Below are 24,063 nucleotides of genomic sequence, written 5' to 3' on the forward strand. Positions count from 1 at the left end.
AGTATAGTCCCATTTATCCTCAGAAATGCAAAGTATTCAGCTATGCAGAGTTTCCAAACAGCAGGAAAGCTGGAACTGTTGTGTTTTGGTGATATATTAGGTGTACTTGCCTGGTTTGAATTCACTTATAATTAATCATCTTCCTTCTCTAGGTGGTAAAAACTTCCATGTCTTTGTCTCTCTGTTCTAGCATTAAACTATGTGTTAAAAAAATAAAATAGCACATGCACAGAAAAGGGCAGGTGGCTGCCAGCAGCTTCTCTGTGTCATGTCCCAAAGTCTGATCTGAGGGTGTCTTTAGGTTCAGATCTATACATTTGTTAGTGGCAGGTGTGCGGGGGAGTCTGGAGAGGAAAGTGGTGACACATGGCTTCTCTGTTTGCAGGTGAAGGTGGGATCTGGAAGAAAAAGCATCTTTGCACAAAAGATGGCATCGAGAAGAGCTGCTGAAAAGGCAGCAACGGCTCCCTCTGCTGCCGAGTGCGTGCAAATAAGATCGGATGCCCTGGATCCTGAGGGATCAGCAGGAGAGGCACCTCTCCCCAGCATCAGGGGCGGTAAGTGAGAAGGTTCTGCTTATCCAGCTTACTGTATTTACATAGCCTTAGTAACCATAACATCAGCGCACCTTATTTTTAAATTAGGGTACCACTGTTGTCCTGAGTTTTGGAATCTCAAGGTCGCTTGGAATGTCTGTGGCATGACAAAGATTTGAAATGGTCTGAGACCCAAATTAACATTCTAAAAATTGGGTTAGCTTTCTCACTGATTTCCTTTTTGCTTCACACAGGGTCAAATAGATTTCTTTTTCAAGGTTCTTGTCCTCCTTTTCCTCTCTGTTTGTTATATGTAAAGTTTTTCTTGTTTCATCATTGATTTCCATAATTTTAGGAAGAGGGGGGTTCTTGTGTCTCATGAAGGTTTCTGAGATCACTGTGATGCAGATTCTCACTCCTGACTAGAAGCTGAAAGCTCAGTCTTCCATCACCAGATCAGCTGCCATGAGACTGTGGCTTTGCTCCATAAGGAAGCACTGTGAGGCAGTGCTGATGAGTCAGTGCCACCTCCAGCAGTTACTTGTCTGACAGCAACGTGACAAGGAAAGATGAAACCAATTCAACTGGTACCAGCATCTCGGGGCTCTTTTTTTTTTATTTATTTTGGTCTTGGGCAGTCCTATTTTCTTAGGACCACCATGTGTTTGAGTTTTTCCCTGACACTCTCTTTTTCACATTGAAATAGAGGCCAGGTGTCATTTGAGGGTTATTGCCATTTGGCTAAGGTTTCTGCCTGCCCTGACCCCTGTCAGAGAATTGGTAAGAGAACCCCCAGATGTGCTGTGCACGCACAAATCCACCATCCAGATCAATATACTGTGCTTACTGTATATCCTGTTGCAATTGTGCATGTGTACTTCTGTCTGAGAAATCTCAAAGGGAAGTACAGCAGCCCTATAGCTGTGATCCTCTTGAAGCAGAACGCTTCTGAAATGTAGTAGCACAACAGAGGGATCAGAAAATGGTTTGGCCTCCTCAGCAAGATTGTTCCACTAGGATCATTAGAAGCAAGAGGAGAAGAGGGTGAGGTCTATTTCTTGTAGTAACAATGTGTTTGTGCCTGGTAACCCTCAGCTTAGTTGCTGATGGTGGGCAGCTTACTGAATCTTTCACCAGGTCACTCTGTCTTCTCATCTCTTTCTGCTCAATAAGCAAAAAAAACCTGCTGTGGAAATGACATCAAACCTTACTGATGTTATGATGAGTGTCATTACTGCTGTTTGAACAGGGGTTTGATGCTTTCAGGGTTGGCTGGTTTAGGGTCATAGGGATGTTCCAAGTCATTATATTGAGCATAAGAACAACATATAAGGAATAAATCCACTAAGTCAGGTTCTCATATAGTGGGCTACAGGACAGCTGGAGTGTCTCGCTCTGACCAAAGGAGCATGTTACCCTGCTGCTAGAGTTAAATGAAATGAGCCTTTAAAAAGGATTTAGATCAGGTGATAAAGGAGACTTGATTTTATTCAGGGTAGGAAAAATGCCCCCCTGCTAGAACTTCTAATATATTTAACCCTTAAAGGGGAATCCAGGCTATTGTTAGAAGCAAACATGCTTGTGTGAGAATGGATCCTGTATCACTCCGGAAGCTGGTTTACCTAATAATTTTAATTTTCTGTCTGACTCAACAGGTATTCACTAGGTCATGGTTCAGCTGATATACAAATGTGGGTTCAGCTGTTCTTGGGCAGAGAAAGAATCTAGTGTTCACTAACTTGGAAGAATGCTCTGACTCGTCAGTTGTGAATTATGCTCCAGTTTACCTTTTCTTACTGTTGCTTTGCATTAAAGAAACAAAATTCCTTTCCCCCCATCCCTCCCCAAACTCCTGAAGAAATAAGGTGGAAATGATGTTGTTTTGTGGCATGGGATGAAAGCCCAAATATTTTAGTTTTGTTTGAAGCTAAATTAAACTTCTTTACTCCTATTTTAACTTGGCTACTAATGTTAAAAAGAAAAAATTATGCAAGCCTGGTAGTGACAAAACTGAGATGCATTCATAATGCTGTAGACACTTAAATTACTAAATGCTTTCTCTGCTGGATCTTCTAGATAAAGCTGGTGACTTTTTGACCTCTCAGCGGCCTTGTCTCATAACGGGAGAGGGTCTTGGAAGCCAAAAGAGTGAGCAGGAGGCTCAAGCCATTCACAAAGAGAACTTGGAGAAGCTGCAGTCCATGTCTGAGGAAGAGATCCTGCAGGAGCAGGAAAGGCTTCTGGCTCAGCTGGGTATGTGCTTCCCAGGGTGAATTCTAGAGACATGGAAGTTTACTGAATGTGTGGGTGTCCTGAAGTCTTACCAAATTCACAAATCAAAGATGGGAGCTTGGGATTCCTGCTCATTGTATGTGTAGATAATCTAGCTTCCATACCATGTCAGTAGCTTATGAGTAAGAATTAAGTGTGAAGGACTTAAGAGTGCTTATTCATCAATGAGAGGGGGGCTTAGCTTAAGTCTGTCTCGTCTCCCCTTTGCTGTGGGATAAGATGATCCATGCACTTTGTTACTTTGCACACCAAATACCTGGTTACATATACATGTATTGAAGTCCTAAAATGTAATTCTTTGAAGCAGATAAGAAAGCAAATCTATGCTTAGGATGGCCATAGCAATGCAGAGGTGAGAGAGAGCCCTTGGTCTTCCCCTCCAAAATACCTAAGACTTCAACCAGAACTATCAGTACCCAGATAGGGGAAACGTGGGCATGTGGGAGATTTCAATTCAAATCTGTACTTGGTAGAGCAGAAGAACTTACAACTAGTCTTGAACTTCATGGAAAAATTATTTAATTGTCTAGTTGTTGGGTACAGGTCTTCTGGCAGGGATCTGGTCTCTGGTTTGGACCCCTGTCCACAGTGGTGCTCTGGGAATGCCTGTCACTGACAGCTGATGACAAGATGGGGGAGAATACAGAATGTGGTATGTTTGATAAGACACTGTGTGATCTAGGGCACTGTAAAACTTCTTGGCATTGGTTTCAGTGATATTTTTTTTTTAATTTTTTTCTTTTTGCATGCTTAGAAGAACAGACGTACAGATGTAGGTGGTGGACAAGGGTTTTTGAAATTCTCATTATTTCTGATTCTCTAGCATCAAATTTAGGTGTGAGTGGCATTTTAGATGCATAAGTCTCTTGTGGGTTTAGCTTAAAGTTCATATTAATGATCTTCATTGCAAGCAGCATGGGTATAATGAACTGTGCGAAATAATGCAGACAGAATGTTTAGGTACATCCTTCATGCAGAGAGCTGAGCTCCCTAAACTACCTGAAGTGAAAAATTTTTTTTTAACTTCACTGCTTATAACAATGGCATGTGTATGAAAATATCTTGTTTATGCACTTTCTTCTTGTGATTGATTTGTGATCTTTGCTCCTTGTCCCCACTGCTCCATCCTTTGGGGTATTAGTGAAGTGAATACTTAGGGAGTTTAAAAAGGATAGGGTGTATTTTAAGCATTTTTGAATAATAAATTATTTTCTAAAACAATGTATTTGTTTATATGCCCTGTGGGTTAAAATTGTAGATCTGCCAGTCTTTGAGGCCTTAAGGAAACTGGGAGTAATTTTGGCATTCCCAAAATATCTATGGTTAGGGATTATGCATGATGAAGAAACTCCTAAACTAAATTGCTGGCTTACAGATGAACTTAGAAACTGGACGGGCACAGAGATGTGGATTAAAAAGACTTTTTCTCTGTATTCAGGAGTGTGAATAATTTGTGGGTGTTTAACGCTGCCCAGTCTCTGAATTAACCTCTTAGTTATGAAGCAGATGAGAGTCCATGGTGTGGAGTATGAGGATGGGTAGGCAGTTCCATGCTGGGCAGTGTCTTCAGGGTCTTATTGTTGATACTGTCTTTGTTTTGCCCATGGAGACTCTGGGCAGAAGTAGGCTTACTTTCTGACATACTGTGCACAGATTGACATAATCACTGACTTGTTTGTCACCGTTTGTGTGAAATGATGAAATAATGAATATAGTCTTTTCCTTGCTGTGTACAGTGAAGTGGGAAAGTGAGAGCTCTGCTTGCATTCAGGAAAAAATATGCATGCCCTAATGAGACTGGGCTGAATGCCTGTCCTTTGCCAAGGGAGGTTTAAACTGCATCATGAGGAGAGTGCACAGCAATCAAGTGTGGGGTAGATCCCTGCATCCTCTTTGAAATGTTCAGGGTCATGGGAGTCATTTCCTTTTTGGGATGACTTCTCTCAGGTACAGAGCATTTCTGAATTGCCTGTCCTTTGTCCTCCAAAGAATAAATAACCAGTGTAGGTGTTATATTCTGTTACTTTACGCATCTCTGACACTGCTTATTGCAGTATCTCTGTACCTTTTAGAGACGCAATGCACAGGCTCTTGCTGTTCCCCTCTGGCATAAACATTCCAACACCATCTTCTAGGTGAAGAGTATTTGGAGAGAAAGTGCACTCTAGCAAAAATCAGGTAGGATGTCTGTAGCAGATCTGAAAGGAAAATGATGATCTTCTGACATTTTCCTGTTTTAGAGCCGTAGGAACATTATCTGTCCTTCAGAACACCGCTGCCTCCCAAATTTTGTTGTTCTCCTCCAAAGCATGAAGAGAACGGCCATGTCTGTTTTCTGGATGTTGTCAGACCATAATTGACTCTCAGGATGGGGAGTCAGTTCAGAACAAACAAGATCTCCTGCTCCTAATATAACATCTAGACCATGCACTGCAGCTCTAGTGCAATTCAGTAAGGAGCAGGTGATTCTTTTTGTGGTGTCTGTTCCATGTATTCTCATAGTGTTCAGATTGGTGCCACTGAGCAGTCCACAGGCAGGGTAGGGAAACTGTCAGACCTGGGTTCCTCCCATAAGTCACAGACCAGAATTCTCTCCACAATGAGTAGTCTTGTTTGCATGTGCCTTTTCAGTGGCAGTGAAGGGGAAAGTAATAATTATTTCTTTATTTGTAAGCTAGGAGAATAACTAGAATTTTTGTGGTTGAAAAGACATTTATCACCTCTTTCTCTGGTGTCACCTCACCAGTCAGTTGTACCCAGCATATGTGCTGAAGAGGTCATAAAGCAGTTAAGTGCCTCAGTTTGAAAAGAAGCGACAGTTGGTACAGAAGAAGAGGGCATGTGGAATGGGAATGAAAAGACTAAAACATAAATAGCAGGAGCTGTAGGCATATAGAGTATTTTGAGACCTTCTGTCACTTCTCTGTCTGTCTCTTTGTCAATACCTCCAGATTCCAGTTTAGTTGCTTTCTTAAAGTCACGACGTGGTGGCAATGAAGGCCAGAAAAAGGAGTTAAAAATGGAACGGAACAGACCGGAGGAGTTTGTGGAGTCTCTGCCTGTGGCTCGGCATGGTGTAGGATCATCTCTTTCCATGCAGGAGTCAGGTCTGGAAGAATCTGTAAGGAAGGAAGAAAATATGAAGGTAGAATTCACAGGTAAGAGACAAAGTACATGTTTTAATGTTCTCAACGTAAATGTAAGGTTTGTGTGGTGTTTGCATCAATACAGATTGGATTGATGTGACACTTTGTTAGTTATCCAACTCAGAATTTTATCATGATATTTTAAAAATATGTATATTTTGGGTTCAAGAAAGAACATCTCTGTTATTTCTAGCTGGGCTCCATAGATTAGAAAGGTGATACGCTGTGTAATGGAGGTGAGCTATTCAGTGGGAGATCTTGCTTTGTTTTTGAAATTTGTTCTGAGATTCTCTGAAGGGAAAATGTGTTTTAAACTAGGCATCAATGCTCTTCTGTTCAGTCATGTGGACAGGGAAACAGAAGAGTGTGGTAGTGAGATTCAGCTGCTGCTTGAATAATTTCTTTTAACTGGGACTGGTTGGGGCAAGAGGTTCTTGGGTAGATAAGAGTTAGTGATTTGCTCTCAGGATAGCATGGAGATGACAGTCAATCCCACTTCAGGGAAACTGCTCATATAGTGCATGTATGTCTTACCATGACACTGCTCCTGAAGGCCCCACTCTGTGGCTTGTATCTCGGAGACCATGCCGTGATTTCCACAGGATACAGTTCTTTTCTTTGTGCTGTGGATGGAGGGATGTGTTAAGGCATAGACTGTTCTTCCGCTTTTTTGGTAGAATTGTACAGAGCTGTTGCCTCTTATGACAGAATTCTTTAATATTCAATATATGCCTGTATGAGGAGAAATCTGCTTTATCCCCAGCAGCTAGAGCAACCTATATGTTCTCATGGCAGGGAAAAATGTTTTCCCCTTAAGCTTCTGCTCTTATTGTTGCTTTTCTCACTGCAGTTTTTTCTTTAGCCATTTCTTTTTCTCTGTTGGGATTTTAGGCTTCCATTCTCATCTTTCGCACACTTTTGTTCCTAGCATGTCTCTCTCCTCATTAGCATGCTTCCTCCCACCCCGGTTTCCTGTCAATTTTTGGCTGTCTCCATCTCTTGCTCCTCTCTTCTGATGCATTCTTTGTGTCCCAGTGCAATGTGCAGACTGATTAAAGAGGTCTCTGAATCACTCCTGGATTTCAGCTTGGTGTTTGCAAGAGATAACAACCGTTTACCATTTTCTTGATGAGAGGGATGAGTCTGTGAGTGTGTGTACACGTGCTGATTAGCCACTTATTGAGAAAAACGCTTCACTGAACAGTCCTTTTGCTGTTTCTTCCCCAAGTTCTACTTTTCCACAAATCCATCTTAATCAAAAGGACTATTTTTAGTTCCTTTTAGTTCCAGAACAATCAAGTGCACAAATAGCACCAGGTTAAGTTACATTCTTTTACTCACCTGGGAGCAATAGAAGCAGGTTGTTCAGCCTGTAAAGGCTGAACAAGATTGTAGTAGTGCTCTTGGGAATAGCTCCGTGTTCAGGGTGTCGTGTGCTGACAACATCTTTTGCTTCTCATGGAAGACTGCACAGGAAAGAAGAGGAGTTTTCCCAGGATATTTGAAATAGCAAAGAAAGGGTGAGCTGGAACACAGTTATAAAACCAAGGGAAGCCTTTCCAGCACATGAGTTTGTCTGCAGCCCATTTTGGCCAACAGGAGATGTGAAAATATTAATTTGACATTAGCACCTAGTGCTGGGATTTTGCATCTGTTTGTGCTCAGAAGTAAACTCATGAATAGCCTAGCAGAAATGGTCATTCTGAATTTCCCCAGGGAGAGGATGGTGACACAAAGCAGTGGGATTGCTCAAAAGTCACAACTGCCTTGCTAATGAGATAAAAGGCTATGGTTTCTAATAAACAGGATGGTGAAGGCTTTATCCAGCAACTTGTAATCTTATCAAATGGAAAAGTAAATTCTGGCACTGAGACAAAGGGAGAAGCAAAACAGAAAGGGAAGAGGTTGGGTAGTAGCCTTTAATATAACCCAAGTCTGAAAAAGTTCAGTGCAAATGTTGCATTCACACTGTCAGCTTGTGTTTTTGTAAGGGGATTTCTCAGTAACTGAACAATCTGTGGATGCCTTGGAATATATATCTGTCTTTTCTTGTTGACAGGATCATAATACTAAGGGTTGGTGGTAATATGCGTAATCCTATTCATAGAATGATTAACTCAACCCTATCAGTTTAGTGATTAATGGAGAAAACTATTTGTTGAATTACGAATGTCAATAGATTTCATTTTTCTGCTGATTTTATTTCTTCTAGTTTTGCACCTACCACCCACAAACATTCCACTTTCTTACATTTGAGATGCTTTTTTCTTCTCTTCAATTAAAATGTGTGCTGAGCCTTTGGCTGAAATTCTGTGGAACAGCTTTCTGGCTGAGGAATATAACTCTGTGCTTGGTTCCTTGCCTGACTCAATACCACATTGATCATTAGGGTGAAGCCTCATCCTAGAAAGGATTCGTGCCCTTCCTGAAAGTTTAACTGCTAATTGGAGGAAAATAAAAGGTTAGGTTTCAGGCCAGTTATCAGCAGGAAAAGATCTGATGAAAGAAGAGCGTCTCAGTGGAACTCATTGTTCCTTGCAAGAGAAGACCAGAGCACTAGGATTAATAGCTGCAAGGCAAATGAGCTCTGGGCTGCTCCAGCAGGAGTGATGCTGCTGCTTTTCATGCCGTCAGACTGACTGTTCCTGTCCTTATATGTGATTTCTGTTGAGATAGCAAAGACTTCTTAGCTCATCTTTTCTCATGCCGGTATGGGATAGTATCCTAGTACCAAGCATTATCTTTCCTGGTGTTCAGATAATTTCTAGTTACATCTCTCCTGTCCCTTCACTTGTGATATTCTTCCACATGCTGATCTGTCTCTTTCCTAGGGCAACTCTTGTGATGTCAGGCATAAATGTCTTATTTATCAAATTCTTCTAGTCAAAGTTCTTTATAGTTAAATCAGTAATTTCTTCCTTTAGTACTTGCACCTTTGAAATTCTTGTTAAACTGTCCAGTTTCCCCACTGAGCTGTTTCTCAGGCAAACCGTGTAAATTTTCAGCTGTTCTGATCTTTTCTTCCCAAGCTGATCTCAAGCCTTTAGAGGGGAACACAATGAAGACCAGTGTCGCAAATACATGGTATGGAATACCCCTTTGGCCAGTTTGAGTCAGCTGTCCTGGCTGTGTCACCTCCCGACTTCTTGTGCCCCTCCAGCCTTCTTGCTGGCTGGGCATGAGAAGCTGAAAAATCTTTGACTTAGTCTAAACATTACTTAGCAATAACTGAAAATGTCAGTGTGTTATCAACATTATTCTCATACTGAATCCAAGACATAACACTATACCAGCTGCTAGAAAGAAAATTAACTCTATCACAGCTGAAACCAGGACAACATGAATAGTAATGTTTGTGCTCTTTCCAGTGTATATAGGCTGAAATCATACTGGCTTTCAATAATTTGCTTGGACCTCTCTGCATTAATACTTTTGAATCGTTTCACATCTCTCCTAACACCCCCTCCTTGAATGATGTTAGTTTGCTTTCTCAAAAGTAGGGTTGATACTATTTTTCTGCCCTGGTTCTGATCACTTTGACTTATTTGTGTCCTGACTTCTGTTCAACTTCTCCCAAATTAGCCTTGTCTGAATTTCATTACGGTGCTGTTTACTTCCTCTTCTAGCTCTCAAGAAAGATGAAAACAGCTTTAAACCTTTGATGTTTATGCATCAGCCAGCAGTCAGTTTGAAAATTGTTTTCTTCTTATTTTACATGAATCCTATATTTGATGCAGTCTTTAAGCCAAGTAGGTTGGCAGAGAGGGAATAGTATTTTCTTCATCCCTTCCTTGGAAGGTAAGACTGCTATTTTTCCCCCCAACAAAGATGATGATCTGCCTGTGAAGCCCAAGAAGGAATGGATACACATGGACAATGTGGAGTTTGAGAAGCTGGAATGGATGAAAGACTTGCCCTCACCCCGGCAGAAGAAAACCAAAAAGGTTTGAAAGCAGAATTTTATATCTTTCATGTTTATGTCTGGATAAGGTTTCTCAGCAGTAACAGTTTTGAAGCTTCAAAAACTAGTCCTCTGGTTACTCAATATGTAAGATTTCATCAGGCTGAGAGATTCCCCAGTTTCTTCCACAGGGTGGGATGATACATGGTCAATTCAGTCTGTAGTGCTCAAGAGAGCTAGGAAGTGAGAGTCTATCAACTGTAATCTGGGATGAAACAGGTCTGAGAGCTAAGAAAAAAAGGAAAGAGGGGAGTCAAATTTTTTTTTGGTTTTTTTGTTTTTTTTAAGAATTTGAGGCCTGACCTGGGGAGTTTTTGAACTGTCACCTTCCAGCAGTTGATGTAAGAAGTGGTATTTTAAGTGATGAATGGAGTGGAAGGCAATAGAAATAATCTTTTTCTCCCTCCACCCTTTTGTTGTAGGGAATGCAAGCTCGATTCAGTTTAAAAGGAGAATTGATTCCTGCAGATGCTGATTTACCGACACATCTAGGCCTGCATCATCATGGAGAAGAGGCAGAGGTAAGTGTAATATAGTAGAAAGGGCACACCCATTTCGGTTTTCTGTGTTTGATTTGGCAGGTTCCTTTTGTGTCAAGGCTTTTCAGTGACAAAAAACATAGGAAAGTGCAGATGGGTGACTTTCTTTTGAAACAAGCTCCTGAAGAGATGTTGGGTCTGCATGCATTAACTGCTTTGCTTTCAGAAAACTCCACTAATGCTTTTTCTCTTTAATGCCATTGAGGATCTGTGATGTTGGAAAAAGGTGCGCATACATCCTTTTCTTAAGAAGTTCAGTCTTCTCCTGTCGCATCAATGATTACTCTCTTTTGCAGTTGCCATAAAGCAGCAAACAATGTTGCATTGCAGTTTATCTCCTGTTATGCAGTATTTTACAGTTAAAAGTAGAGTAAGGGGCCTGTTTTTACCTATAGCTGAGGGTTTTTTTGTTTGGTTGGTTGGTTTGGTTTTTTGGCTTTTTTTTTTTTTTCCCCCCCATTTAGAGAGCTGGTTATTCTCTCCAAGAGCTCTTTCATTTATCTCGCAGCCAAGTTACTCAACAGAGGACACTGGCTCTACAGGTCTTGGGTCGTATTGTTCAAAAGGTAAGTTGCTTTCTATGGCATTCCTCCCCATAATTCAAGTTTCTGATGTATCAGGGCCCAGATTCTCTGATACTAGTTGTTTGCTTTCTACTATTCAATAAAGGTGAGCAAAATCACAAGCAGGACATTCTTTTTCACTGAGGATCTCCTTACTGTTAGAGAAGTTAAGTGTTGGAACATAGCAAACTGAGTTTCAGGTTTCTCTGGAGGGAGATGCTTCCAAGTGTTATTCAGCAGCAGTGCTGCAACTTCAGTTCTGTTGTTGCTTTGGACACAAATTATTTTTTTTGGTGTTACTTTTGTGACAAACCTATCCTTGGCGATGACCCTTTCACTCCTGTTGTCTGAGTCAGCTTCATGATGTGTGTTTTCTGTAGGAGGTGAGAATGAACCATCCTACTCAGAGTGATGTGCCAATAGCATAAAACAAAATGAATATTTACTTCTGTGCACATCTCCACCTAACTCTTAGGGGAAGTGCTGACCTTCCGTCCAATGACAGTGGAGGCAGAGAAGAAGAAACAGTGTGATTTAGAGAAGAATGATGGGGCAGAACAGGGTGAAGTCAGAAGATGGGTCCAGACTTTAGAAAGGAAGGTTTCCTGCATTGAGGAACTGGAATTGGGTGCCTCTGTAGAGTGGAAGGAGGAGAAAATAAAGGAAAAAAAACCCTGCACACAGTTTAGCTGCTTTACCATAGAAGCAGGAAGAGGCAAACATGCAGAATGTTGATATGTACCCAGTTGAGATGAGACAGCTTTAACACTTGCTCTGTGTGGCATACATTTCAGGCCAGGGCTGGAGAGTTTGCTGCTTCTTTGAAGGGCAGCATTCTGCGTCTGCTGCTTGATGCTGGGTTTCTTTTCTTGCTGCGCTTCTCCCTGGATGATGCAGTGGATAATGTCATAGCAGCATCTGTTGGTACTCTTCGGGCTCTGCTGGTGTCACTCGATGATGAGGTGAGACAATCATTAAGTGCCTGGGTTTGGGTTTGACTTCATGCTGAGCTGTTTACAGGAATCAGAATGAGAAGACATGGTAAGTAGCTTGAACAAAGGCTTGCTGAATGGGTTAGCTTAATGGTCAATAGAATGCCATAGCTGTGCTTTGGGGCAGACAAGGGAGTGTGTTATCCCAGTTTGAGAGATTCAGACATCTTTTCTCCTGTTTGAATTAGCTCTGCCCCATGATTAAATTCAGTGCTGGCTGCTGAGTTTCTCTTCCTTTTGACATCTTTACAATCTAGATCAGGTGACTACTAATGTGTGTACAATTTAGGGTTTTTTTAATACGGCCTCTTATGTTGTTGGCTTCTTGTTTTGTAGTTTTCCTACTTCTGAACAGATTAAATATTCTCCCTGCTTTTCCTTATGCCTCATAATGATGCTGTTTTCTTTTTCTGTCATTGTCCATTTTCTGCTGTTCTTCTGTGGTTTTCTTACACTGATAAATACCTAATTTCACCTTCTCATGTGTCTATTTTCCCCTTGATGCTTTTCTTCCTGTTAGAAGGTTGAAACTTTTTTTGGGTGTTCAGAGATACTACAGAGCCGTGAGCAGCAAGAATTAAGATGTCTTCCTGATTGGACAGAAGCAGTCTATGGGCTGTCTTTCAAGTTCCTTCCATGAGAGCTGCTCCTGTGTCAGGCTGCAAGGGGCTGGTGATAGAGAAGAGTGGGTAGATCTCAAGAAGCCCCCTGCAACTTCTCCCAGGCCTTTAGAGCTATCCCTCATGGGGAGGCAAGAGAAATTAAGCACGAGGTAGCTTTCTCCACATCTTGCTCCTTTTCTAAGCTGTAAGCCTAATGGAGTCCTGCCCACCCGTGGTAGGTAATTAATGCTATGAATCAGCTTCTTAATGTGCTTCTCTTTCTTCTGGTATTGCTCTGGTTTATAACTGTCTGCAGTGCTCTTGTTCTCAGATCAAAGCTTGTGGTGTGATGTCTTGTATAGGCAGAGATTGCTGACTCTCTTGATGCCAAAAGTAGCACTGTGAGTGCTGTGTCCGTATATTTTCTCATTTAGAGACTGCTTCCTAGAGTCTCGTGCTGCCTCTGAGAAAGGGACAGGGCTGGAAGTCTGGCCTTTTGCTCCAGGATTTGTAGACAAACAGGATTTATCCCCACTATAAACACAGAAGATCAACACGCATAAAAATCATGCTGTCTGAAGGTTTTGTTCATTCATCAATTGCTGTAGGAAGGAAGCACCTTTCTCTTTGTTTGCTTTGAAGACCCAGGTACTCTGTCTTGTGCTTTGGTGGAAGGAAGGCTGTAGTCCCAAATTCTATTCCAGATGGACTCATAGCTTCATCTCCTAAAGTCAGGCCTCTTCTGACCATGTCATTCACTCACTCACCAACCTTGTTTAATAGTGCTTTTTTTAATTAATGTCTGATAATAACTTGCACTTCCTTGGCACTTGCATTTGAAGTTTTTCAAAACAGCTCAGGGTTTAGTTGAAGTCTACCGCTTCTTTTCTGACGAATGTGATAGTTATTTCTGATTGCCAGTTCAGGAAATGGAAATTTAAAGCAGTTAAGTAGTGCAAGCATTCGATTTGACTCTCTGTTATATTCTAAAACATTGCAGGGGAAGTAGGTCTGCTATGGGAGCAATCCCCTCTCTGAACAGTTGAAAGCTCACTTATTGCAGTATTGCCCTAGAACCTGAGAGTATCTGATGCTGTCATTAGCTATGAACAAAAAAGAGGGTTTTTATTTGCTGAAGCTGAGGATTGTTCAAACAAAAGCCAAACAGACATAAACAAATACACCAGGCAGTCTTTATTTTAACATACCAATTTTTACATGACCATTTGTATTATTTGTGACCTAAGTTCCACACAGATCCAGAAATGGGGATAGAGCCAATAAATGCCAAATTCCAGTTTAACTTCTAGGTGGTTTATGTATTTATTTTTATCTTAATGTTTTCCAGTTAAGCTGCATTTCTGCTACTCGTATAGTGAATTTAATTCACCCCACAGTAATTGCTTTTCATGGTTTCCCAAGTGTGTGTGGGTCATAGGTTAAATCACTTCCCTGAAAAAGCATTGCATTCTACTCGTACATGTTTAGAATACCCTTTATTGTGTTCCTATTTTCCTGGTGTTAGGTGGGAATCAATAAAGCATTCTGTAATCAAAAGCATCCTTGAACGTTTTTTGTCTTCCATGATTTCTTTGTGTGAGTGTTTTTATGTGCTTTTACTCTCCTTATAGAAATATCTTGATTGGACTTTCTCATGGTACCAAGGAATGGCTGCATTCCCCTTTGTCCCCAACAATGAGGAGGAAGAGGAGGAGGAAGAGGAAGAATTAAATGGAACAGAGAAGTCTCAAGATAAAAAATTAAAGGATGAAAACAAGCCAGATCCAGATGTGGCCCGATATGATGTTGTAAAGGTAAGCATAGAGACCTGAAATCTTTTTAGGAAAACAGGCTCTGCGCAGTGGCTGTGTGCGCTGTTGAAATATCTACCCTTCCCTGTATGCTGTTAAGAACATTCTGAACAAGAATTAGAACTCTTCCCTGGCAGTTGGATGTTATGTTTCTGTCATATATTACGAGGAGGGTGATTTTATTGATCTCTAAAAATGTTGAGACTTGACCTATGTGATTTCAGTATCATTAAGCATCTCTTAATTTCCTCTAGGGAAATTGGCAACAAGCACACTGATGACCTTGTAAGACTTGCTGAAAGACGGCATACAGACATGTTTTTTAAGCTCACTTACTTGAGCTAAAAGTGAAGAGGTTCCAGCCATTATTAAAGTGCCCGTATGCACTTTTGTAAGTTAAACATGAGCTTTACAGCTAGATAGTTCAGAACTAGTTTTGTACAATGACATTGTTTTTGTATTTGATGTACGGTGGCTACTTTGCATTTCCCCAATTTCATTCTTCATATTTGCATTTCTCAGACTTACAGCATTTGGAAGGAATTCCTTACATATTTAAGCCTAATCCCATGTTCCTGATACGAGATCTAAAAATAGCAATCTTTATCTCAAACTCAGCCTTGGCGGAGCTGATGCAACTCTCTTGCCTGCTGCAATCACTAAAACCTGTGACCACATCACTTAGCCCATGGCCTTGAGCCTGTGTTCAAATGGCACTTGGTTAAAAGCTTCACTGGGCAAATGAATTACAGTACGTGGTCATCTGATCTTGTTTAAAGGCTTCATAATTTCAGATGTATTCTAGTAGGTGACACTGTTTAAAAAGCTTAACAGAAGAGTTGTAGATAGAAGACGTGAGATCAGTTTGTGATTCTGGAAACAGTTGTATGGTTCAGCATAATGGATTTTAACTTGTTCCAAGTGGCCTGAACTCAGAAGATACTTGGGATAAAATTCTCCACTGTTCCAGTTGTGAAATTACATTTCACACCTACTTATTGGCTGTTACAATCCAATTACTCCACACAGTTAGAAAAGGAGCATTTAAACTAGCAGCTGAATTCTATCAGGCCTAGAACTACAACCTTGCTTGGCTGTGACTTTTTAGAAGTATTGGTACTATGAACTCAGTTATTATGGATTTGCCTTTTCTCAGAACTAGAAATGTATAATGCTGTCACTTAAACTGAAGATTTGTTTCCTGGCACTGCCACTGATCACAGTCTTCTACTTTGTGAACCATAAAATAAAAATCACATCATCCCTCTGCATCTCTCTTTTCCTACTGCAAAATAGGAATTCATTTCTGTTCTCTGCTTCTGTCAGCTTTCTCTGATATACCAGGTACGATCAGACAGTGCTGCATTAGCTGGAGGTGGTGTCTAGCCAAAATGATTCAAGGAGCATGAGAACCCTTTTCACCTACATTAGGTTTTAGTAGTCCTTTATAGGGAAGGTTATTTTCCTATTCCCTGTTACTTACAGTTTCATGCTCTGGAAAACACAAGTATCCAAACCCCACCAGTGACCGCTGGTCTGATTCACAACAAAATTCAGTTGTTCCTGCTCTCTTGAGCTAACTCTTGCTCATTTGCTAGCGGCAAATCCGCAGAAACTTATTTCTTTGCTTCCCCACTGGTAATTTTAAAACTGTCCCTCTGCAGAAGATATACTTGACTCTGCTTTTGTCTTCCAGCAATTGCAGTTCAGAGAGCAATTAAGAGAACAACCGCTGAGATTTTTTGTTTGTTTGTCATCTCGTCCCCGTCCCCCCACCTCCCCCCCTTCCTTCAGGGACTTCTGAAGACACGGATCCAGCACCGGCTGAGGTACATCCTGGAGGTGGTACGACCTGTTCCAACAGTAGTCCTGGATATACTGCACATCCTCACCCACATAGCAAGGCACTCCTCTGAAGCATGTAACCAGGTAAATCTCCCATTGTACAGGAGCTCGGGAATGGTAGAGAAAGGTTTGAAAAAGGGAAGAAAGAAGCAGGTAAAGTTATGGCAAGGAGATCAGACAAACGTGTGTTTTGCATGTCTTCTGCATGTCTGCATAATTGCATACCTTAAGTTATTTGTGCTGCCTGCCGTTTCTCTGCAGCTGCTTGACTGTCCTCGGTTGATTGAGACCATTGTCAGGGAATTTCTCCCTACTCAATGGGATCCCCAAGTGGCTGAACCAGGGTGTTTACTGACCAGCCTCCATGGAGTTGCTTGTGCCACTGCTATGAAGTTCATCAGGGTGTTGGCATCTGGAGGCCGCAATGCAACAGCCAGGCTGGTGAGTGATTCTCGGAAGAGCTTTTCTGCTTGCAAAGACCTTTGTTCTCTGTGCCTTACTTTCTAAGTAAAGATAGAGGATTGATTGGAGGTGACTCTGAGCTGAAGCTGAAACAATCATTGTGAAGAAGGTGCATATGTGTGTTTTGAAGGAATTGTTGAGTGTCATAATAATGCCTTCTGCTGTGTACCACTAGAAGAGCTGTCTCAAGCTTTTCTCTACTTTTTTAAATTTTATGTAGCACAGTTATGCAAAATCACATAGCACAGTTCAGTGATACTAACCAGTAGTAGATGTTTAGAGCACACATTGGTGTATGATGCTCTGTACTCGCCCGTGTTCCAGTGACAGGCAGCTTAGGGCTCCATGAACCAGAGATTTAATCACTATCCTTGTGTTTTACAACTCTGGTTGAACTTCCCTGCCATTAATTTGTCTTAATAATTCTGAGGTCATTTATCAGTATTTCCAACTCCTCTTTCCTACTTCTGGACAGGTTTTCCACTTCAGAGATAATTGCATTCACTCATATAGGTCATCACACTGGTGCTATAAATGCATAACATCTACCAAGAGCAGTACCCATTACAGAGCACCTCTTTGGCGTTTTGGTTCAGTATTGTTAACAGCATCTAATAAATTGCCATCCAGGAAATTGCTAACATCAGCAGAAGAACACCAGTCTGTGCTATAAAATACATAGAATAATGTGCTGATAATGGAGAGTGGGATCTTTAAAGGCTGTAAGTGGTACCAGGAACGTAAGATGAAGTCTCTGAATTTTACTCTATTTCAGGCTTTGTATACTCTAGGTGTTTCAAGGCATGCAAAAATTGCTCACAAGGTTCATGCCACTGAGGCTTTGGTTCTGTTGCAATCTCATATGGCTTGTTACAGGCACTGAAACATGGAATGGAAGATAATAAAAAACTAAATAAAAATCATCAATGTAGGAATTTATTTTAGCGAACAACAAAATTCTTCCATCTTTCTCCTCTGGAAGTAAATTTGACTTTGCCCTCTGTTCTGTAGGAGGGGTGTCAGAATTCATAGTTTGATTCATCAGCTCCTTTGCTTTCTTGCTGGTGTGCATTGATTTCCCTACAAGATGTGTCTAAAGCATTTGAATTTTAAATTATCCATAATATGTCCTTGTGTTGTGAAAAAGACATTGTTATCTCATTTGTTTAGACAGAGCACACACAAGCTTTTGTATGTGTGGGAGAGGGAAAGAGAAGCTCCTTTTTATGGTTAAGCAAAAATACCCAGTTGTTGGGGAGGATAAAAATTATTTCTAGAGAACTGCAAATGAGTCATGTCATGCTTAATTCAATACAAAAATAACCTCAGAACATTTCCAAGGCATCCAAATTCTACAATCTTATAAAAGTAATAGGCAGGAGGTACCCTTTTTATAAAATAAACACAGAATCATAGAAAGATTTAGGCTGTAGGACCTCAGAAAGCCATTCAGTGTGACCTTGCAAAAAGAACATTGGCATCAATTCAGTACTTTTGTATACAGTGTTTTTCATAAGATTTATCTTTACATGTAATCTTGACTAATAGAGTTATATTTATGACTACTTAAAGAAGGATGATTATATATTTTTTAAAAATCAGCTAAATGCTGCAGAGAGCATCCAGAACTAGAGTGTGTGTGGGCTAGACAAATCTCTGTCAGGAATGATTTAGGTGTAGTTGACTTGCATTAGGAATGGATTAGGTAACACCTAGGCATCCCTTCCAGGAATACTTCTCTCTTAATAGCCATTGACCATTTATTGATCCTTTGTAGTATGCTCCTTAAGATCACACAAGATAAAGACAGATTTGAACAGTCCAAGAGGAGTTTAGAATGAGCTGAATTGAAATCTGCAGCTCTTTTGGTGTGTCAGAGTAATGAAGTAATGATGCATGCAACTGATGTCTCTTATCCCTTTGTCTCTTTTGTTGTTTGTTCTTTTCTTTTTTGTTTGTTTGTTTTACAGCTTAACAAATTTGAAATGAAAAGTCGGTTAAGTCGATTTATAGCTGAAGACCCGCTGGATCTGCTCCTGCCAAGGGAAGAAGCCATCAGGCTAAGCACTGAAGCCTTCCGGTTGTGGGCTGTGGCTGCTGGCTATGGTCAGGCCTGTGACCTCTACAGGTACAGCCCAAAGCTGGAGAAATAGGGGTGGAGGGCACAACAGAGAAAATGGACATCCTCTTCCAGAGGGACAAACACAGGGATCTCCAGGCTCAGTCTCTATTCCCTTCAGAGAGTCTTATCTCCCTTTCTCTGGCCTCCTGCAGTAAAACTCAGAGTTTCTAAAGCTATTGTTGTGGAGTATTTTCTTTTTCTGGTTGTTCTTTATCTCCTGTCTTTAAGCAGTTGTATTTTGTTGTTTCTCCTCTATACTATGGGAGATCACCCTAACTTTTTAGGGCTGCATCTTTTTCCCCTTGAAGGCATGAATAATCTGTGCTTATATGACATCAAGACACATAGTTTGCAGCACACCTAGGATTAAATCTGATGATGTAAAGGCAGTCTGTGGGCAGCAATCACAAGGGTGCATGCTAAGTGAGGCAGGCTGCTGCAGGTAAACTGCATGCTGCATCGACTTTCAGTTCTTGTGCTTGACCGTCAAGTTCTGCACTGGGAGAAGTCTGACCTACCTCAAGCGTTGAATCTTCTTCCTGTAACTGCACTGACTTGGAAGCACAGAGGTGGCTGTGCAGTTGCTCTGAAGAGGAGTAAGAAGGAGGTCAGTATTAAGTTTCTGAAGGGAGATTCTCTCTCTGCAACAGCATATTGTTCTCCAGCCCAATCAGGTTAATAAAGAGTAAAAACTATGTATTATTCTTTAGCACTGTAAATAATGTTGAGGAAAGAGAAACAGCAGAAGGTTCCTTAAATTTGCATGATTATAACTGGATACTTTGGCTGAGAATGAGAACTAGGGAAAAAAGAATAAAATAAAAGTAGCTTTTCCAAGAGATTATCAGAATGCTTGGAGGCAGAGTATTAGGTAGGTTCCATTCGGATGAATTTGGAATTACACTATTCTTCCTTTGTCATCTTTCTTCCGTGTCTCTCTTCTTTTGTTATTTTGGTGGTGGTGATGGTTCTCATAATCTCATTTTAGCAATCTTTATAAATATGTGATGGGAGGTTGTAAAGAAGATAGAGCCAGGTTTTTCCACTGACATGTAGTTAAAGTACAAGCAGCAATGGGCACAAATGGAAATACATAACATTTCACTTAAGTGTAAGAAAATTTTTTTTTACTGTGAAGGCGATCTAACACTGGAGCAGGTTGCACAGGGAGACTGTGGACTCTCCATCCTTGAAGATACTCAAAATCCAACTGGACATGTTCCTGGGCAAACTTGTTCTAGCTGACCTGGCTTGAGCTGGGATTTGAACTACAGATGATCTCCAGAGACCCTTTCCAACCTCATCTATTCTGTGATTCATGCTGTAGGGATCTCTACCCTGTGCTGGTGAGGATACTGCAGTCCCTGCCTGAGTTGCTCAGCACTTGCCGTGGGAAGAGCCCTATGATTGAGTTGTCTGTCCAGCGAGCTACGGCAGTAGTTACTCTGCTGATACACGTGACACAAACAGCAGGCTACACAGCAGAGCTGCAGGCCAAGCTGAGCAGGTAGGCCCTCTCTGTCACCAGTTCTGTCTATCTGAGTAGTTGGCATCCTGTCTTCCTTTTCTTTGATTTGGAGACCTGGCTATCACCTTTTTTTTTCTTTTTTTTTTTTTTTTTTTTTTTTTGGATGGTTTACTGTCCCACACGTTAATCCCTGCATGGTGGGGTATATTTCCTCTGACACAAGGTCAGAAGTGGTATCTAGTCTGACAGTTGTATGCTTGCTAGCCTGGTAAGAGGCAGGAGTAAAAATCTCCATTCAGCTATGGGGCAGAAGGGCAGTGTTAGCCAAATGCCCTGCTGAAAGGAGCTAGGAAGCTCCTTTGACCTTTGCTTTGGGGAAAAGAAAACCTCCCTGAGGTCTGGAAGAAAGAACCTCTCTGCAGAGACCAAGATGGGTCAGGATTAAGAGGTTGTTGGTTTTGATAGACATCAAAGCAGTAGGATTTGATAAAGACACAGGTACTTTTTCTGGCAAAAAGCAAGAAACTCTTTAACTAAAGCTGGATACCGAGGTAGTGTGTTTGGTAAAATCAGAGCATAGCTCAAGGACGGAGTAGTGCATTCTGCATTTGTCCTTTCTGCCTAAATTGATTTGGTCTGATCTACGGGAATTTGCAAAGACTTTTTCTTTTCCCCCTAGTAGCTGTTGTCAAGTATCGCTTTCCAGACTCCATTCAGTTGGAAATCTTGCTATAAAAATGATGATCTAGAGAAACAATTGTTTCTGAGACATATTTGCTATCCTGTGTCATTTTCCCGTTGTGTTTCAGTAATAGCTCGGAAGATAGTGAACAGATTCCACCTCCTCCAGTAGCGTGGAATCAAGTGTCAGGCTTACAGCCCTTCCTTGAGACCAGTCTGAAAAAATTCCTCCAGGAAATATCCCAGACAGAAACTTGGCAAACTCTCCAGCCTCTGACCACAACTTATGTGATCTACTTGGGAGTTTATTACAGTGCTTGCAGCCAACAGGTAAGGCCTGAAAATACAGGTTGTCTTTTCATCTCACCATCATCAGGTTGTGTATTATCTCTGAAAACCTGAACTTACAAGTAATGCTGAAAAAGACAAACATTGATGCATCTAGCTGAGGACTAGATTTTGTTTACCACAGCTCATATGTAGGCTGTGTGGCATTTAGGGCCAGATAAGTCTGCTGATCCTTCACATTAGCAGTGCCAAATATCGCTGTCTTCCTTTCTTGCTCTGGGCTCAGAGTCTCAATCAAGGTATGTGGTAGTGCTGTGACTGTTCTGATTTACTGCAGAGATCCAAAGCATGAAGTAAGTATGACCTAATTTAGTTTGGCAGTCCTTTCTCCTGGTGGGCTAAATCAAGTTGCACATTTTTGCATTTGCTGTGGTCTGAGAGCTTACATGTGGACAGCTACGCTGCAATAATCTGGTTGGAAGATTGAGCATTAAGGGTCGTGCCATATGAACTTCGGATAAGAAACAAGAAAGATAAATTTATTTGCTGTCCCACTGACATTCAAGGTCAAATTCTGTAACCCAGTTACAGTTGTAGTATGTGGTCATCTTTTAAAGTGAGTTTTCTGAAGGTGACACATCTGTGTGATGCTGTTGAAGAATAATGTCTAATACTTTAGCTACCTTAAAGATTCATGTTCTAAAGATAAATGCAATTTTCCTCTTTACTGCCCAACTGACATGCCCGAGTTCTGACCTGGGAGAGCTGTCGTCAAGGTGTGGGGGTAATTTAATGGCTGTAGTTATTCACACCTCTGCAACTCCTCTGAAACTTGCCCAAAGCACTGAGTCTGTTGTGGCTGGGGTGGAAACTGCCTGTATGATTCAAAGATGTCTTCAGTGCCCCAAGGGTTGGTAGTACCCTTCACATGCTGTCATCAGAGAACTGAGCATTAGAGAACCAAGATAACAAAGAGGTTAATATTCCTTTTTAACCTTTACAGATGTCCCAGAAGAGTGGCTGACAAAATAGTTTAAGTCCTTGAACTATGGCATAAGATTTTTTTTATTTCCACTTTAAAAGAAGTTCAATCACCTACATGTGGTTAGCTAATCTGATTTTAAAAAAATATAAAATTGCATGTAGCATGTTTGAATGGACTAGTGCAAAAAAAAAAATAATCAGCTTGTATGGTAACTAGATTCGTGTGTACGGGGGCCTTCTTGGAATATATTTGTTAGATTACTAAGAACTAAGGTTAATATATTCCTGTAGATTTTACTGATTTCTGGAGGGAGATTTCACCTGGTAGAAAAATCTGATTTTTCTGTCATGGAAATGAGTATTTCTGTATCTTAAAGCAGCATGCTAATGAAGGGAAAGAACATTAAAATTTGCCAGCATGATTCTTCAACCTGGAATATTGCTTACTAGGGTTGGAAGAATTTGGATGGTTCTCTAAAAGCCACAGATCCTCCTCTGTGCAGTGTTCATCCACAGTCATGCTTTGATGGGTAGGTCAATTGCACTTTATGCATTTAATATTTTTTAAAATAATACTTTTTTTGGAGACCATCATGGTGCCACTCTGCTTTCTTAAGGTAGTTCTGATCACCTTTGTGTCATCTTCAATTTAAATGGGGAGATCAGCATGTAGATGGTATAGGGAGGGGGATATAGCCACGTAGGGCAAGTTTTCATTTAGGGAATCTTGATCCCAGGGATCCCATACCTTACTTCCGGCCATTTAAGAAATCTTTGTGATGCATTTTAATACTTGAGTGCGAGAACACTTTGAGGTGCCAGCTCTCAGCTTCCACACTACCAGCAGTGAGGCCAGCTCTAACCTAGAGCAGTACCACTATGTTGATGATCTGGTCTGGCAAAAAGATAATAAACACAGAGAAAGCAATTAAATCAACCTGTCTTTTTGCCCTCACTGGAGTGCCTTCATTTACCATCTTTTCCTGTCTTTCCCCACATCGTCTGCAGCCATCAGTCAATCCAATTGACTGCTTAGAGGAACTGGAATGTTTGACATCTGAGGTGCTGCAGCCCCTTCTCAGCCAGCCAGCCATACACAGCATGTGGGACTTGCTCAGGTAAAATCATTTCACTGCTAAGATGCTGTTGCCAGAAGCTAAGGGAGCCTCATTTCTATACTGTACTATGTGGCAGTTTCCCCCTTCCACTTCTTTTCCCTGTACATAGATGCCCCTGTATGTGTGAATTAGAGTGCAGTAGGGCTCTGACTACACCCTGCTTTATCCTCTCTCCCCTCCCAGCAAAAAGCATCATGGTCACCGAGGTTCTCCGGTTCCTCCTTTCCTACTGGTGCTGCTGCAGGGTCTGCATCTATGCCTTTCTATGTAGCTGTGTTTTTCATATCAATTTCAGAATGATTTTAGTCACTCTTGGCTTTGATTCTTCTTTGGTTTCGCTGTTTTAAAAAAAAAAGTAACATCAGTCTGAGTCCCTCTTACATTGAGGTGGTGAGTGTGTGTGTGCATGTACCATTTGCGTGCTTTGTGTGATGCTGCTTATTTAAAATAATTTAAACTAGACTCTTGCTTTAAGCTCCTGCAGAGCTTCATTAAGGCTTTGAAAGCCCTTGCAGGAAAGTGAAAGGCCAGATACTAAACTGTTCTTCCAGACATTTGGATAACATAAGCTTTGTCTCTGGCTCTGGGAACTGTTACACACTCCAAATGTTCTGTCTTTCTGCTATAGAGGGAGCCTCCCTCCTAGCCTGTGA

The 24,063-nt window shown here is 41.1% G+C and overlaps 1 protein-coding gene across 1 annotated transcript in view; it reads left to right on the top strand.

Moving 5' to 3' along the window:
• RPAP1 (RNA polymerase II associated protein 1) overlaps positions 1 to 24,063 on the top strand; it is a 42,949-nt gene that overhangs the window by 8,026 nt on the left and 10,860 nt on the right. Inside the window, 14 exon segments of the mRNA XM_049825235.1 lie at positions 386 to 557; positions 2,613 to 2,789; positions 5,780 to 5,986; positions 9,803 to 9,918; positions 10,358 to 10,456; positions 10,939 to 11,040; positions 11,832 to 11,999; positions 14,263 to 14,445; positions 16,237 to 16,371; positions 16,549 to 16,728; positions 18,720 to 18,877; positions 20,199 to 20,378; positions 21,149 to 21,350; positions 23,301 to 23,410. Coding sequence (XP_049681192.1) covers positions 386 to 557; positions 2,613 to 2,789; positions 5,780 to 5,986; positions 9,803 to 9,918; positions 10,358 to 10,456; positions 10,939 to 11,040; positions 11,832 to 11,999; positions 14,263 to 14,445; positions 16,237 to 16,371; positions 16,549 to 16,728; positions 18,720 to 18,877; positions 20,199 to 20,378; positions 21,149 to 21,350; positions 23,301 to 23,410 — 2,189 coding nt within the window.

Source organism: Accipiter gentilis, chromosome 22 (genome assembly GCF_929443795.1).
Source record: "Accipiter gentilis chromosome 22, bAccGen1.1, whole genome shotgun sequence".
In the NCBI taxonomy this organism is placed as follows: domain Eukaryota; kingdom Metazoa; phylum Chordata; class Aves; order Accipitriformes; family Accipitridae; genus Astur; species Astur gentilis.